General features: G+C 40.5%; 1 protein-coding gene across 1 annotated transcript in view; it reads right to left on the reverse strand.

Annotated features, from left to right (window-relative positions):
* Positions 1-13245, reverse strand: part of LOC133489206 (polyamine-transporting ATPase 13A3-like) — a 45565-nt gene that overhangs the window by 12393 nt on the left and 19927 nt on the right. Inside the window, exons 10-20 of the mRNA XM_061798069.1 lie at positions 12850-12981; positions 11967-12134; positions 10142-10299; positions 7628-7816; positions 6243-6304; positions 4055-4193; positions 3697-3774; positions 3463-3613; positions 3133-3253; positions 2236-2360; positions 1986-2143 (exon numbers count right to left, since the gene is read on the reverse strand). Coding sequence (XP_061654053.1) covers positions 1986-2143; positions 2236-2360; positions 3133-3253; positions 3463-3613; positions 3697-3774; positions 4055-4193; positions 6243-6304; positions 7628-7816; positions 10142-10299; positions 11967-12134; positions 12850-12981 — 1481 coding nt within the window. The remainder of the gene's footprint in view (positions 1-1985; positions 2144-2235; positions 2361-3132; positions 3254-3462; positions 3614-3696; positions 3775-4054; positions 4194-6242; positions 6305-7627; positions 7817-10141; positions 10300-11966; positions 12135-12849; positions 12982-13245) is intronic.

Raw genomic sequence — 13245 nt, forward strand, 5'->3', positions numbered from 1 at the left:
TAAATTGCCCGTAGGTGTGAATGGTTGTTTGTTTATATGTGCCCTGCGTTTGGCTGGCAACCATTTCAGGGTGTACCCCGCCTCCTGCCAGATGATAGCTGGGATAGGCTCCAGCACTCCCGCGACCTTTGTGAGGATAAGCGGCTCATATAATGGACTGATGGATTTTATTTTGTCCACAGCGGGACTGTTTTTTGGGGGTTTTATTTCGACCTATACGCCGTTATTTGCTGAAAATGTCATCTATTTGCAGTTATTGTGCTCTTTATATATCACTGGGTTACAAACATTTTTTTTAACAGATTTAGGACAATTTTGAATTCCTGAATCCAAAAGTGACATCTGTTTTTATGTCAGGTTGTTAACAGTTTATTCATCAATTGTTACACACTTTGCTTACTGTAAATTGAATAGTAACTAATAAAAGTAAGTACATTTAAATTGAATGTCACGTCATCATTTTTAAAAATTCAGGGCATATAAACAAAAACGTGGCCATAGTTCAAAAAGTTGACCTGTTTGAGCAAAACCAATGTGGTATCAGGATTCAGCCCATCAAAATTGTCCTAAATCAGCAAAAAAAAAATCTTTAGACAAAATAAATGCATTTTGTTGACCAGTGTAATGCTCTAAGCTACCATCAGATGGTGCCAAACCCCTGTTAAAATAAGAATTGGTTGAATAGATACATCTCGACTGAGACCCCTTCCACACGGAAACGAAGTGTATCCACAAAGGGTTATTTTTTTATTATTTTTTTCTACATTACGTCAACGTTTTGGCAGCCCAAATACGATCCTTTTAATTTTTTTTTTTAACTGAGTCGCAGAGTGAATAAAATTTTAAATTTCTGCTCTTGCCTTTCAGTGTGTACAACACATTCGCATCTTTCATGAGATGATGATGCTGCGGTAGTTCCCAGATCTTGCGTGACCGTGCGCTAACACCACCACCAACAACACCCCAATTGTGGATCACCTTGTCAGATGTTCTTCACCTTGGAGGTGATCTGGGCTTTCGTTCCAAAGAACAAGTTCTACCTCGTCGTCAGTCGACACAAATGTCTCCTTTCCTGCTTCCTTCGCATTCCCCACCATTTTATTTAGTATGTTTATTTACATGGCAAGCGTTTCTTATTCTCTGCTTTTGGTGACGTCCTGTGGCAACGATACAGCGCCACTTTGGGAGTGGCATATATCCTACAGCGTTTCAGTGTCTTCAGGTGGAAACACACATTTCTTTAAATGATTCTATGTTTACGGGAAACTTTTTAAACGTCAAAGAGAAATATTTTGGCTCCTTCTCCATTTGGAATTTTCACATTTTGAATCACAGCAAACCCAATGGCAGACGGTCGGCCAATCATGAAATCTAGTTGCCAAACCCCACACACTCGACGACAGTTCGGTCAGCTTCACCTCCATCGCTCGGTGTGCGGCAGACCTAACACACTTCGGGTCTTATTTTCTCCAATTACCCCAAGATGGGACCAGCTCATTGAAGGGAAACAACCACAGGGCTCCCACTAATTACAACAACCACATTTAGAATAATGGTGAGATGTGTTTTTAGTCACTTTTTATTTGTCTCTATGCCAGTCCACCAAAATATTCATTCACGTAAAAAAGACTTCTGCTCTATATCATTCACGTGTTCATTTGCAAACCCTAGACAGGTCTGTAATTTTGCTTTTTTTTTTAAGACCATGAAGGGAAGCCCCGTATAGGAGCTGCATTAAAGTAAACAAATCTGTGTGCCTCCAGGTTACAAAACAAGTATATGCAAGTCTGAAATCTTGATGATTGGTTCAAGTTCGAACACTTGTTTCCTTCAATCCACAGACATACAATTATAACCTTTATTTATTGTGCTTCTTATGTTTGATGTTAAGTTTTCCTGATATCCATTTTGGAAAATGTTCCCATCTCTCCATCACTAAATCATCAAAGATAATTCTATTTTTTACATGACATTCTCTGTCTTACCTGATTATTTTCCAGATCAATGTTCTCAGAGTAGCGCCATGTGATACTAGCGGGGTTTTGATCATTAGGAGGCACAGCATCAGCAATAATGACTTTCTCACGAACTTGAATCATTCCACAGCCGCGAGCCACCGATATTGCTGTCAACATGTTGTCACCTAACAGTACACAAAAGTGATGGCAAAGAACAACAAACTTTATGTGAACGTGAAACATTCATGACATGACAAGGTATCAAAAACCTTTTTACCTGTAACCATCAAAGTTCGAATGTTCGCCTGTCGTAACTCAAGCAACACGCCAGCAGTCTCTTCTTTGATTTTGTTCTGCATGATGATCAAACCAAGGAAGTCCATGTTGGTCTCTATCTGCTCTCTGGTTAGACCAAGCACACAAACACGCCAATGCAAAACAGACTAAAATCAACCATATATACTGTACCTGTATCTTGTGTATATTCACAATAAATCTATCGATAGATAGGGTTATGGATAGAGAGTGAGAGAGAGAGAGAGAGAGAGAGAGAGAGAGAGAGATAGAACAGGGGTCCCCAACATGGTGCCCACCAGACCACAGGAGTAGCCCGTGGGCTTGTTCTACAAATTCCTCATCAGTGATGGGATATTGTGTTTTCCCAGGAATGTTGAATCAGCGTACAAACAGTTACAGTTCAATAAATTAGAGTATGGTACAAAAGTCAATTTATTTCAGTACTTATACATTATATAGACTCGTTTAATGATACTTGTTACTCGTGGAAAAAAAAAAAAAAAAGCAATGGATTGACTTTGATTAAATTACCCACGAAGCCATGTTGTCTCTGGTTAAAGTTTACAAAACTATCCATCATAAAATGTGCACTGCAGAGTCGGGGGGTGGTGTTGATGTTCAGCTCGCCATCTGCGTGTGTCTTCAAAGTCAATCTACCACCTCCCCCGCTCCCAATGATGAATAGTAAACTCTGTCTGCACTGGACACGCACGCCCTCCCGTTGACGAACAGTTTTTGCTCAGGAAAAGTCCGCCACCCACTCTCAAAAGAAAAAAAGATAAAAGTAGTTGGCCTCTAACATCACCACACCTTTGCACACCACTCGTGGGAAATTTTTATAATACTGCAATAATTCTGCATTTGGCTGAATACCTACCGGCAGAGGCTGTGGACTTCGAGCAGGGAGAGTTCAGACTGCAGTTGGTGATGTGCCAGGGCGATAACCCTGAACCCCTGTGTGGTATAACACTCCAGAGTCTCTGTTAAACTCTGTGGGACTGGAGATAAACAGAAGTGCAGTAGGTCAGTCTGTCATTTGTCAAGATGAATCGTAAGTCAAAAAAATAAATAAAAATGTTGGCCCCCTCGTAAGTCAAGGTAACACTGTATTGGCAATTAAAGTGATTGAAGGTACTCAAAATGCAACCCATTTGACAAACTATGGACATAATATACTACTTAAGATGTCCATGGACACATGTCTGACCTGTGTGTGGTTTGCAGAGGTTAGCCACAGTCTCTGGTGCTCCTTTCAGGTAGATGCCAAAGTGATTTTGTCCTAGCTGCCGGGCTACCACACTCATCCTCTGTAGCGCCGAGGAGAAGGGGAACTCGTGCACAATGCCAAACTCACCAGCCTGAAAAGTGAAAGACTTTGGGGTTTTGCATACAGGATCAATTAAAAAAATACACCGTACGGTATACTGGTTTGAAGGATTACCTGATCTGGAAATTTAACAACTTTGGAAATTCTGGCATTGTATAGTGCAGTGTGGTATTCAGTTGCCTCCTCAAGAATCTGAACAAAACAAAATATATGATGATAACTCAGAAAAGTGAGTTTTGAATTGTGTGTTTGGGGGTCTAGATTGCTAGACTTGCCATCAAGTATAAAAACTACACATCCAAGTCAACGTTTGGTGAGTTGCCTGTTTCCTAAAATCTTTCTGAAAGCAAAAATTGGACAATTGTATGTTTCCTTTAAAAAAATTAATCCTACTGTTTTCTTTTATAATGTAGCCATCGTGACAGCAGTCTCACGGGAAGGGAAACACACTTAAACATTCAGTGCTCCTTACCGAGCCAGTGGCGCTGAACACCTTGACGTCTAATGGGTCTCCACAGAGTTTGCCTTCCATGGTGATCAAGGAATGGCAAGTAGCCATGCAGGCAGCAAAACAAGTCTTTTTAGATACCTCAGCGGCTGGAGCCAAAAAACTGGGCGTGACAAGAAAGAAATGACCCACCAAATAGACTGATTTTTAGGTACCAAGTGAATAAAATCACAATCACAGTGCATTTATTGAAGGTTGCAGTGTAGTGTAGTAGTTATTAATGACATCATGGAAGAAATGTAAATTTCTTTTTCAAGAATGAAAAAAGGACACTATCTAGTTGACTTTGACCATACTACGAAACACCCCAACTTCATTGAGATGCAGTAATCTCATCAGTAGTCATCAGTAAAGCTAGAATTGGCATCCATGCATCCATCCTTTTTCATTACCGCTTATCCTCACTAGGGTCGCGGGCTGCTGGAGCCCATCCCAGCTATCTCCGGGGGGGAGGCGGGGTACACTCCGAACTGCTCGCCAGCCAATCGCAGGGCACATATAAACAAACAACCAGTCGCATTCACATTCACACCTACGGGCAATGTAGAGTCTTCAATCAACCTACCACGCATGTTTTTGGGATGCGGGAGGAAACCGGAGTGCCTGGAGAAAACCCACCCAGGCACAGGGAGAACATGCAAACTCCACACAAGCGGGGCCGGGATTTGATCCCCGTTCCCCAGAACTGTGAGGCAGATATGCTAACTAGTCGTCCACCGTGCCAGCCTAGAATTGGCATATAACCTTTTATTATTAGCATATCCTCTCTGCATAGGTCGCTGTCCGGCGGAAACCTTTAAAGTCCAAATATGGTCAACTTCGTATTGCTTTCACAATTCAATACTATTGGTCGACTCTGACGCCGTCTGTTACTTTTACGCCTTATTACCAATTTAAAGAGTTGAATAAAGCTTGAGAACAAATCTACTTTATTAACCAGAATCAGAATCATCTTTATTTGTCAAGTATGTCAAAAACGCAAGGAATTTGTCGCCGGTAGTTGGAGCTGCTCTCGTACGACAACAGACAGTCATTTTACAAAAAATACTTTTGAGACATAAAAACACGACGGAGAGACACTAAGCAATGAAAGGTTACCGGTAATGTGATAATGCTGATACAATGACAATTGTGAAAATGATCCAGTCCTCTAGCAATTTAGAGCAGTTTGAAATGACTAATAAAGCAATAATCGGGTACATTGGCCATTGTGCAAATGGTGCAGAGTCTTCAAGAAATTCAAACAGTTTAAAGTGACTAGTAGTGCAATAATCTGGAACAGTGACAATTGTGCAAATGGCACAGATTGTTCTCAAGCACTAGTGGTCAGTATTGGTCAACAACAGCTATTCAAATAATGCAGAGTGACGAGACTACTACAGTGAGTGCATGAATAATGCAGAAGTGTCCCAACAGAGATTTCACAACAATCGCAAGACAAATTTGGCAGCATGTTCAATGGAATTGTAAGTTATCTGTTTAGGAAGTTAATGGCAAGAGGGACGAAGCTGTTGGAATGTTTGCTGGTTTTAGTTTGGATTGATCGATGCACCAACTTGAACCATGCGGTGTTTCTTAATTCAAGCAAGATGGCTTTTTTTTTTTTTTTTTTTTCCTAAAAACTAGTGATTTTGAAGGTGCCATGATTCTGTTTAACAGTCACGAGATAGTTATTTGATAAAATGTATTTTTATGTATTGTAATGTATTTTATGTATTTTTCTTTGCTTACAAGAAAATTGTAAGGTCTGTCGTCGTGACTGCCTACAGTCAAATGATGAAACTGCATATAAATGAAATGTTTGCCAGTTAGGTTTTCCAGCCAGGTGTGATATATTTCTTGTGACTTCCCAGCAGTCTCAAATGCCAGGTAACCTCATTTTGTCACTGAATACAGTGTCTTCAGAAGATAAAGGTTGTGAACATACTCTACATTTAGTGCACACATTTCAACATCACAACTTAGTCCCTCAAGCTGATTCACTTTTCACTATTGCACTAGATCATACAGTGTTGTATATAGCTGGATAGATTGATATATATATCAGACAACAAGAGATGCACCAGTAGTTGTTGTCATAATAATACAGACTTTAAGTGATCCATGTTAAGGAGGACCCAGAAGCTTGAATCAAAAAGGTTAAATGACTTACATGCCATCTTCAGCTCTCTGAATACCCCAAAGGTCCAAATAGTCTTCAGTGAGCGTGCCAGTCTAGTAAATATTGACGGTAAGGTATGCAAATTAGGTTGACACTCATTAATTAGACAGAAAAAAGCTCATTTGAGTAGTTTAGCTCAATCAACAGGCAACACCCTATTCCTATTAGGATAAGAAAATATCAGATATTTACAGGATTTGATGATAAGAAGCTCTGACTATTAAAATCCATTTGTCAGTCCAAAAGACAAAAATACACTGATGCTGTGGTCTTCAATTGTAACTTCACACATAAGTCACCATCTTCTCTCTCTGACAGGCAAACTGTGTTCTTTAAAAAGGATCATGTCTGTCATTGCTGATGATCTAATATTGTAATAAAATCAGAAACGCGGACATGCAGGTTACATGCCGCTATTTCGAGAGAATCCGGGAAAGTTCTCGAATCTCGGTTGTTGAAGACTTTTCACCTTCAATCCAAAAGGCTTCTTTAGCCTTAAATTTTAGATTTGGAGTCCTCCTATTTAAAGTGTGTCTCTGGTGTGTGTGAAGACATCTCTTCCCCAAAGACTGTTTCATTCCATGGGACGTGGCTGCTAAGGAGCCATTTTGCCACTAGGCAGGTGGTTGGTATGTAAAACGGTCAATCACCAGCCACACCTGGCAACAACAGTAACAACCCTCATGTGATTACCCCCAGGGTACACACCCACCAGTCATTAATAGAAAGACTCCACACTAAAAATTTGATATTGAAGAAGCCTAATGGATGAAATGTGAAACATCCATCCATCCATCCATTTTCTGTACCGCTTATCCTCACGAGGGTCACAGGCGTGCTGGAGCCTATCCCAGCTATCTTGGGGTGAGAGGCGGGGTACACCCGAACTGGTCGGCAGCCAATTGCAGGGCACATATAAACAAATAACCATCCACACTCACATTCATACCTACGGGCAATTTAGAGTCTTCAATCAACCTACCATGCATGTTTTTGGGATGTGGGAGGAAACTGTAGTACCCGGAGAAAACCCACGCAGGCACGGGGAGAACATGCAAACTAACTCCACACAGGCGGGGCCGGGATTCGAACCCCGGTCCTCAGAACTGTGAGGCAGATGTACTAACCAGTCATCTACCGTGCCGCCATGTGAAACATCAACAGCCAAAAAGATTCCAGTTGCTTCGATTGAACTTTAGCAGGTTACTGTTACCTTGATGCATGAGAATCTACATCAATATACTATACTACAGTAGGCTACTCACAAAACGTTACAGATATTGGACTTTTGGGTGAAATTTCAGGATCGACCTAAAAGCCACTAGTAGTGTACATAGAGTGAATGTAATGAATTGGAAGCTGTGGATTCGACCCACCTTGTCAAAGCAGACCAGGTTCAGCTGACCGGAAATGTTGATCCTTTGCGGACTGATACAAAAAATGCCGACTTGCTTCATGCGCCGCTGTGCGTGCACCAGACCGGCAGTCAATGCCACGGGTAAGATCGGAGGTACAGCAACAACAAGGATGTTCAGAGCGTCGAAGATGAGGTTCTTAATAGGAACCTGCAAAAAGGGACCACCAGTATCACACATATTTCATGAATATTTCATAATATTTGTAATTAATTGGAGCCAGGATACTTCCAGGTGGCAGACAAGTGACTAACCACCGCTAACAAGAACTGAAATGAAGACAAAAATCTGTTGTTTTTGGGGTTGCACCACCGGATATAGCCCCAAAATTTAAGGTAGTGGAGTCACCACTTCCAAAGGGACAGTCTGGTTGTTGTTGTGAATTGAACAAAACATAATGGATAGCCTGCTAGCTAACATCAGAGCTAATGCACGCTATCCATTTCACCGACAAAAGAGCATGTTGTGCCAATTAACCGAGGAACTTCAAATTCAATTAATTAGCCAATCCCTCATGATCATGTTAATTACAGACCCTTTCCAAAAAAATTGACTATCATTGAAAAGTTTATTTATTTCCATAATTCCATTCAGAAAGTTAAACTTTCATAGGTTATAGATTCAGGGCCCACAATTTAAACAATTTAAAGTATTTAGTTGTTTATTTTTACATAGTTTGGGGTTCCAGCTCATGAAACCCACAAAATCAGGAATTTAAAAAATGTGAATCCTGTGAAGAAATCAGCCCAAATTTTTCAGGCCATAAATGTTTTAAACTGAGTGTCACACACTAATCATCTACTAAAGTCAAAGCACCTGCACAGAGTTTTCCCCAGGTGTCATTAAATTGCTTCAGTTTGGTTCAATTGTCTCAGTTGGGTTTAATATGAGGAAGACTGCAGACTTGACAACTGGCCAGAAGACCATTGTTGATACCCGCCATAGGATGGGTAACCCAGAAAGGTTCATAGCTAAGGAGGTCGACTGTTCACAGAGTGCTGTGTCAAAGCATATCAATGGAAAGTCTAGTGGAAGGACAAAATGTGGCAGGAGAAGAAGCACCAGCAAAAGAGATGACCGTGGGCTTCAGCGGTTATCAAACAGAGAAGATTCAAGAATCTAGCAGAGATCCAGAAAGAGTGGAATGAGGCGGGAGTCACAGCTTCAAAAACCACCACGTTCAGATGTATCCGGGAGATGGGCTACAACTGTCGGGTTCCTCGGGTCGAGCCACCTCTGAGCCTGAGCAAACATAGGAAGAGTCTCAACTGGGCCAAGGAGGAGGAGGACTGGACTGTTGGCCAGTGGTTCAAGGTCCTCTTTTCCGATGAAAGTAAAGTGTGCCTTTCATTTGGGAATCAAGGTCCAAGGGTTTGGAGGAAGACTGGTGAAGAACAGAATCCAAGCTGCTTGAGGTCCAGTGTGAAAATACCCACAGTCATGATTTGGGGTGCAATGTCCAGTGCATGTGTTGGTAAGCTCTGCTTTCTTAAATCCAAGGTCACCGTAACAGTCTACCAGAATGTTTTAGAGGACTTCATGATTCCTTCTGCTGAGGGTCTGTATGGAGATGCAGATTTCATCTTCCAGCAGGACCACCAAAACCTGATTTGATGCCCATGCCATCACAGTGCTTGACTGTCCAGCCAACTCGCCGGATCTAAATCCCATTGAGAATCGATGGGCTTTTACCAAGAGGAAAATTGGCACCAGACCCAAAAACAAAGAAGAACTGACAGCAAGCATCAAGGAAATCTGGGCTTCCATCCCAGGCAATGCCACAGGCTGATTGTTTCAATGCCACAGCGCATCGAGGTGGTGATTAAAGCAAAGGGATTCCCAACCAAGTATTGAAAAGTATTAATTAAATTATCATTTTGAAAGTACCATATTTTGATTGATTTAATGTGACCCTAATTTCTCTTTTTTTATCCAAAAACTGGAACTAAATCGTGATTTCTTCACAGTATTCTAATGTATTGAATTCCTGATATCGTGGGTCTTATGAGCTGAAAGCCCAAATTATGTAAAAGAAAAACAAATAAATACATTAAATTGTGGGCCCTGAATCTATAATCTGTTAAAGTTTAACTTTTTGAATTGAATTATGGAAATAAATAAACTTTTCCATGATATTCAAATTTTTTGGAAAAGGTCTGAATGTCTGAACTTCTACCACATCTATGTACCTCACAATAACATCTTTGTTCTTTTCAACTGACACACACACACACACACACACACGCACGCACGCACACACTGGTTAAAAGTAATACTGTAATGACCTTTTAACCTGAGCCTGAGTAGAGCATTCAGGTGAGGAAACACCATCTCATTTTTTTGTATTTTGATATTTTATTATAATTATAGTTACTCTGTTTTCTCAATTGCGCTGCCTTGCTCAACTGCTAAGGCTTCTGCCACCTGGAATTATGTGCGTCATCATGGTGAAAAGATCTATTTGAGAAGTGATACCCTCAATACGACATCAACAACGATGGTGTAGATGAAACCAAGAAATGCCAACACCCCCAAGCACATCAGGCTCTGCGTAGCATCACGGTGCAGTTTGAAGTTGGTGGGTTTAGGGTGAAGGATGGAGCGCACAAGCTGGCCTTTTTCTGTACTGAAGCCTGTGGGATCGTCAATGACAATAAATCTATTCGGATGAGTAAAGCAAAGCAGTATCTCAGCATCATCATTAGGGTTGCAAAATTCGAAAACAATTTCAAAGTTGGAAACCTTCATTGGGAATTAATGGAAATTAATAAACCAGGAATTTATAACATTGAAATTTGGGTCATAATAGGGAACATATATATAATTGAGGAAATATATTTTTGCATAATGCTAACTGAAAAAAAAAAAAAAAAAGAGTTTTGAGTTATGAGATGTTGCTTAGATGATTCTTTTCCTTTTTTGTTGAGAGCCAAATTTTCAGATATTAGCAAGCTTCAGATACTTTGCTGTACAAGTTGACCTGTTACCTTGGCGTTCAAGAGCTTTGCTGAAACTATGGCAGGATATCCACCTCCGGAAAATAAAAATAAAAATGAAAATAAGGTGAACATAGGAGGCAGCTGAGGATTCAAAAGCGAAGCATTCCTGCTCGACTGGTAACTTTATCACCTCTTTTGTTTTTTTTTTGTCAAGTGTGTTTCATTGAAAAATGATCACACAATGCGGGACAGGAAATAACACTTTATATTCTCATTGAGGAACACTACAATTATAACAGTAATATCTCTTTTGGAATTTTAATTGATTTCACGTTCCAAAAAATATAACTTCAAACTGATAACATATAGTGTTAGGCATTACAAAAACCTCTTGCTACCAACGTAGCTTCCATGGCTAATGTTGGCTTATTTGCACTGCTAATGCTAGTTTAGTATTACGAGCGCTGCTATTTTGTTGAAGCTGGAAATGCGTTCCCTGTGAATTTCAGAATCACGCAAGTGCATATTATTGAGGGGTGTGGATTCCGTCAGGTATTTAATGTATGTGTCGCGGTGGGTAGCAGAAAGTGTGTGTAGCGATCGTAAGAAAAGATGGAATGAATGCAGAACGGCATGTAAAAAAAGCCCCTTGCATTCAACTCAAGTCATGTGGTGAGTCAACGTCACTCACGGCGCGGTTCATAGTAATTTTTCTATCAATAAATTATTTATTGATTTATTATTTTACAGCGGCGGAACGGTGTCGACTGGTTATAGGTCTGCCTCACAGTTCTGAGGACCGGGGTTCAATCCCCGACCCCGCCTGTGTGGAGTTTGCAGGTTCTCCCCGTGCCTGCGTGGGTTTTCTCCGGGTACTCCGGTTTCTTCCCACATCCCAAAAACATGCATGGTAGGTTAATTGAAGACTCTGAATTGCCCGTAGGTGTGAATGTGAGTGCAAATGGTTGCTTGTTCATATGTGCCCTGCAATTGGCTGGCAACCAATTCAGTGTGTACCCCGCCTCCTACCCGTTGATAGCTAGGCTCCAGCACTCCCGCGACCCTTCTGAGGATAAGCAGCTCAGAAAATGGATGGGTGGATGAATACTTTCCATACCCACTGTATATGCACACACACACACACACACACACACACACACACACGTATATGCTTGAATGTGACACTTTCCCATCAAATTACTCTCATTTACCAGTTAATTCCCATAAAGACCTATCAATTCCCATACTTCCCATTGAAAGTTTCTAATTTGGAAATTTTAAAATTCCACAGCTTAATTTACAATGGAAAGTTACCTGACATTTTCTAGGAAAAAAAACCTCTTTGCAACTCTCGTCCTCACCTGTTCTGACCACGACCACCTTCGCCAGCGTGCCAGCATAGTAATGGCTTTGGATAACATGTGAGCCGCAGAAGAGGGTGTGTCGCTTGTGTTCCTCTGTATTGTAGATCCTCTCTGCGTCATCGCCTGAACTTGGCAAACTGGTCTTAGTAACAGGGACACTCTCTCCTGGAAAACGAAACAGACATCCAATAAACAACCATTGGGGTCAAGGGGTGTCAGAACAGTCTGAAGTTGGAAGTCGAATGTTCTTGTTTTTTGATGTTTGCAATTTATTGAGCACTTATTATAATGTTCAACTAACTAAATCAAGACATCCAAAAACCATCAAACATCCAATCAAGACAGAACAGCTGTGGAACCACAGAAGTTACTTCATTCATTTGTAGTGAATGTAAATCTTAACATTTATCTCCCCAAAATGCTTTCAATTAAAACATGTTTTTAGACTACTACACGGTGCTCTGTACAAGTTCTCTATAAATAAAGCTGACTTGAGGTGAGTTGAGTATACTTGGAAATCACTAAACTAATCAGATTTCAAATTCTCCTTACAGGGCAGCTAGCTGGCCCAAAATAACGTCAACACTTTTCCATCCTGATTAGTTGAGCAAAACTGTTCCAGTTAATTTTTACTCGGAAAATATGCCTATAGTCATTTGCACACATTAGTACATTTAATAAAGAGTATTTCAGGTAAATATTAAGTATTTTATTTATGTTTTTGCCATGTTATTCAATAAATATTGATTGTAAACTGCTCCAAATGATATACATGGCACCATTGCGTTCTGCTTTTGTATAGTATTGATGATTGATGATTTCTATAAATGTTAAACTGGTGGTATTAATTAATGTACAAAGAGATTAACCATATGTCAACCTGTCAAGATGCTCTCGTTCACAATGCAGGTGCCACAAATGAGCACGGCGTCACAGGGCATGATGATCCCATTGGTTGGAATAGTGATGACATCACCGGGTACAAGCTCAGTCGACATGACCTGTTCGACATCTGCGATCAAGTTTGAAAAGAGGACATTGGTAGTAACTGATAATCATCCAGACCACCATCGCAGACCGTATTATTTGGAATGTTACAACAGTAGTACCTTGATTTACCAGTTTAATTTGCTCCATGACCAAGCTCATAACTTAATTTACCCGTATACTGTATGAAATAAATTTTCCCTTTTGAAATGAACTGAAATGGCATTCATTCATTCCAGCCCACATAAAACATATTAAAAGAGAATTTAAAGTAATTAACTGGTTTTAT

This window comes from Phyllopteryx taeniolatus, chromosome 14 (assembly GCF_024500385.1).
Source record: "Phyllopteryx taeniolatus isolate TA_2022b chromosome 14, UOR_Ptae_1.2, whole genome shotgun sequence".
Classification (NCBI taxonomy): domain Eukaryota; kingdom Metazoa; phylum Chordata; class Actinopteri; order Syngnathiformes; family Syngnathidae; genus Phyllopteryx; species Phyllopteryx taeniolatus.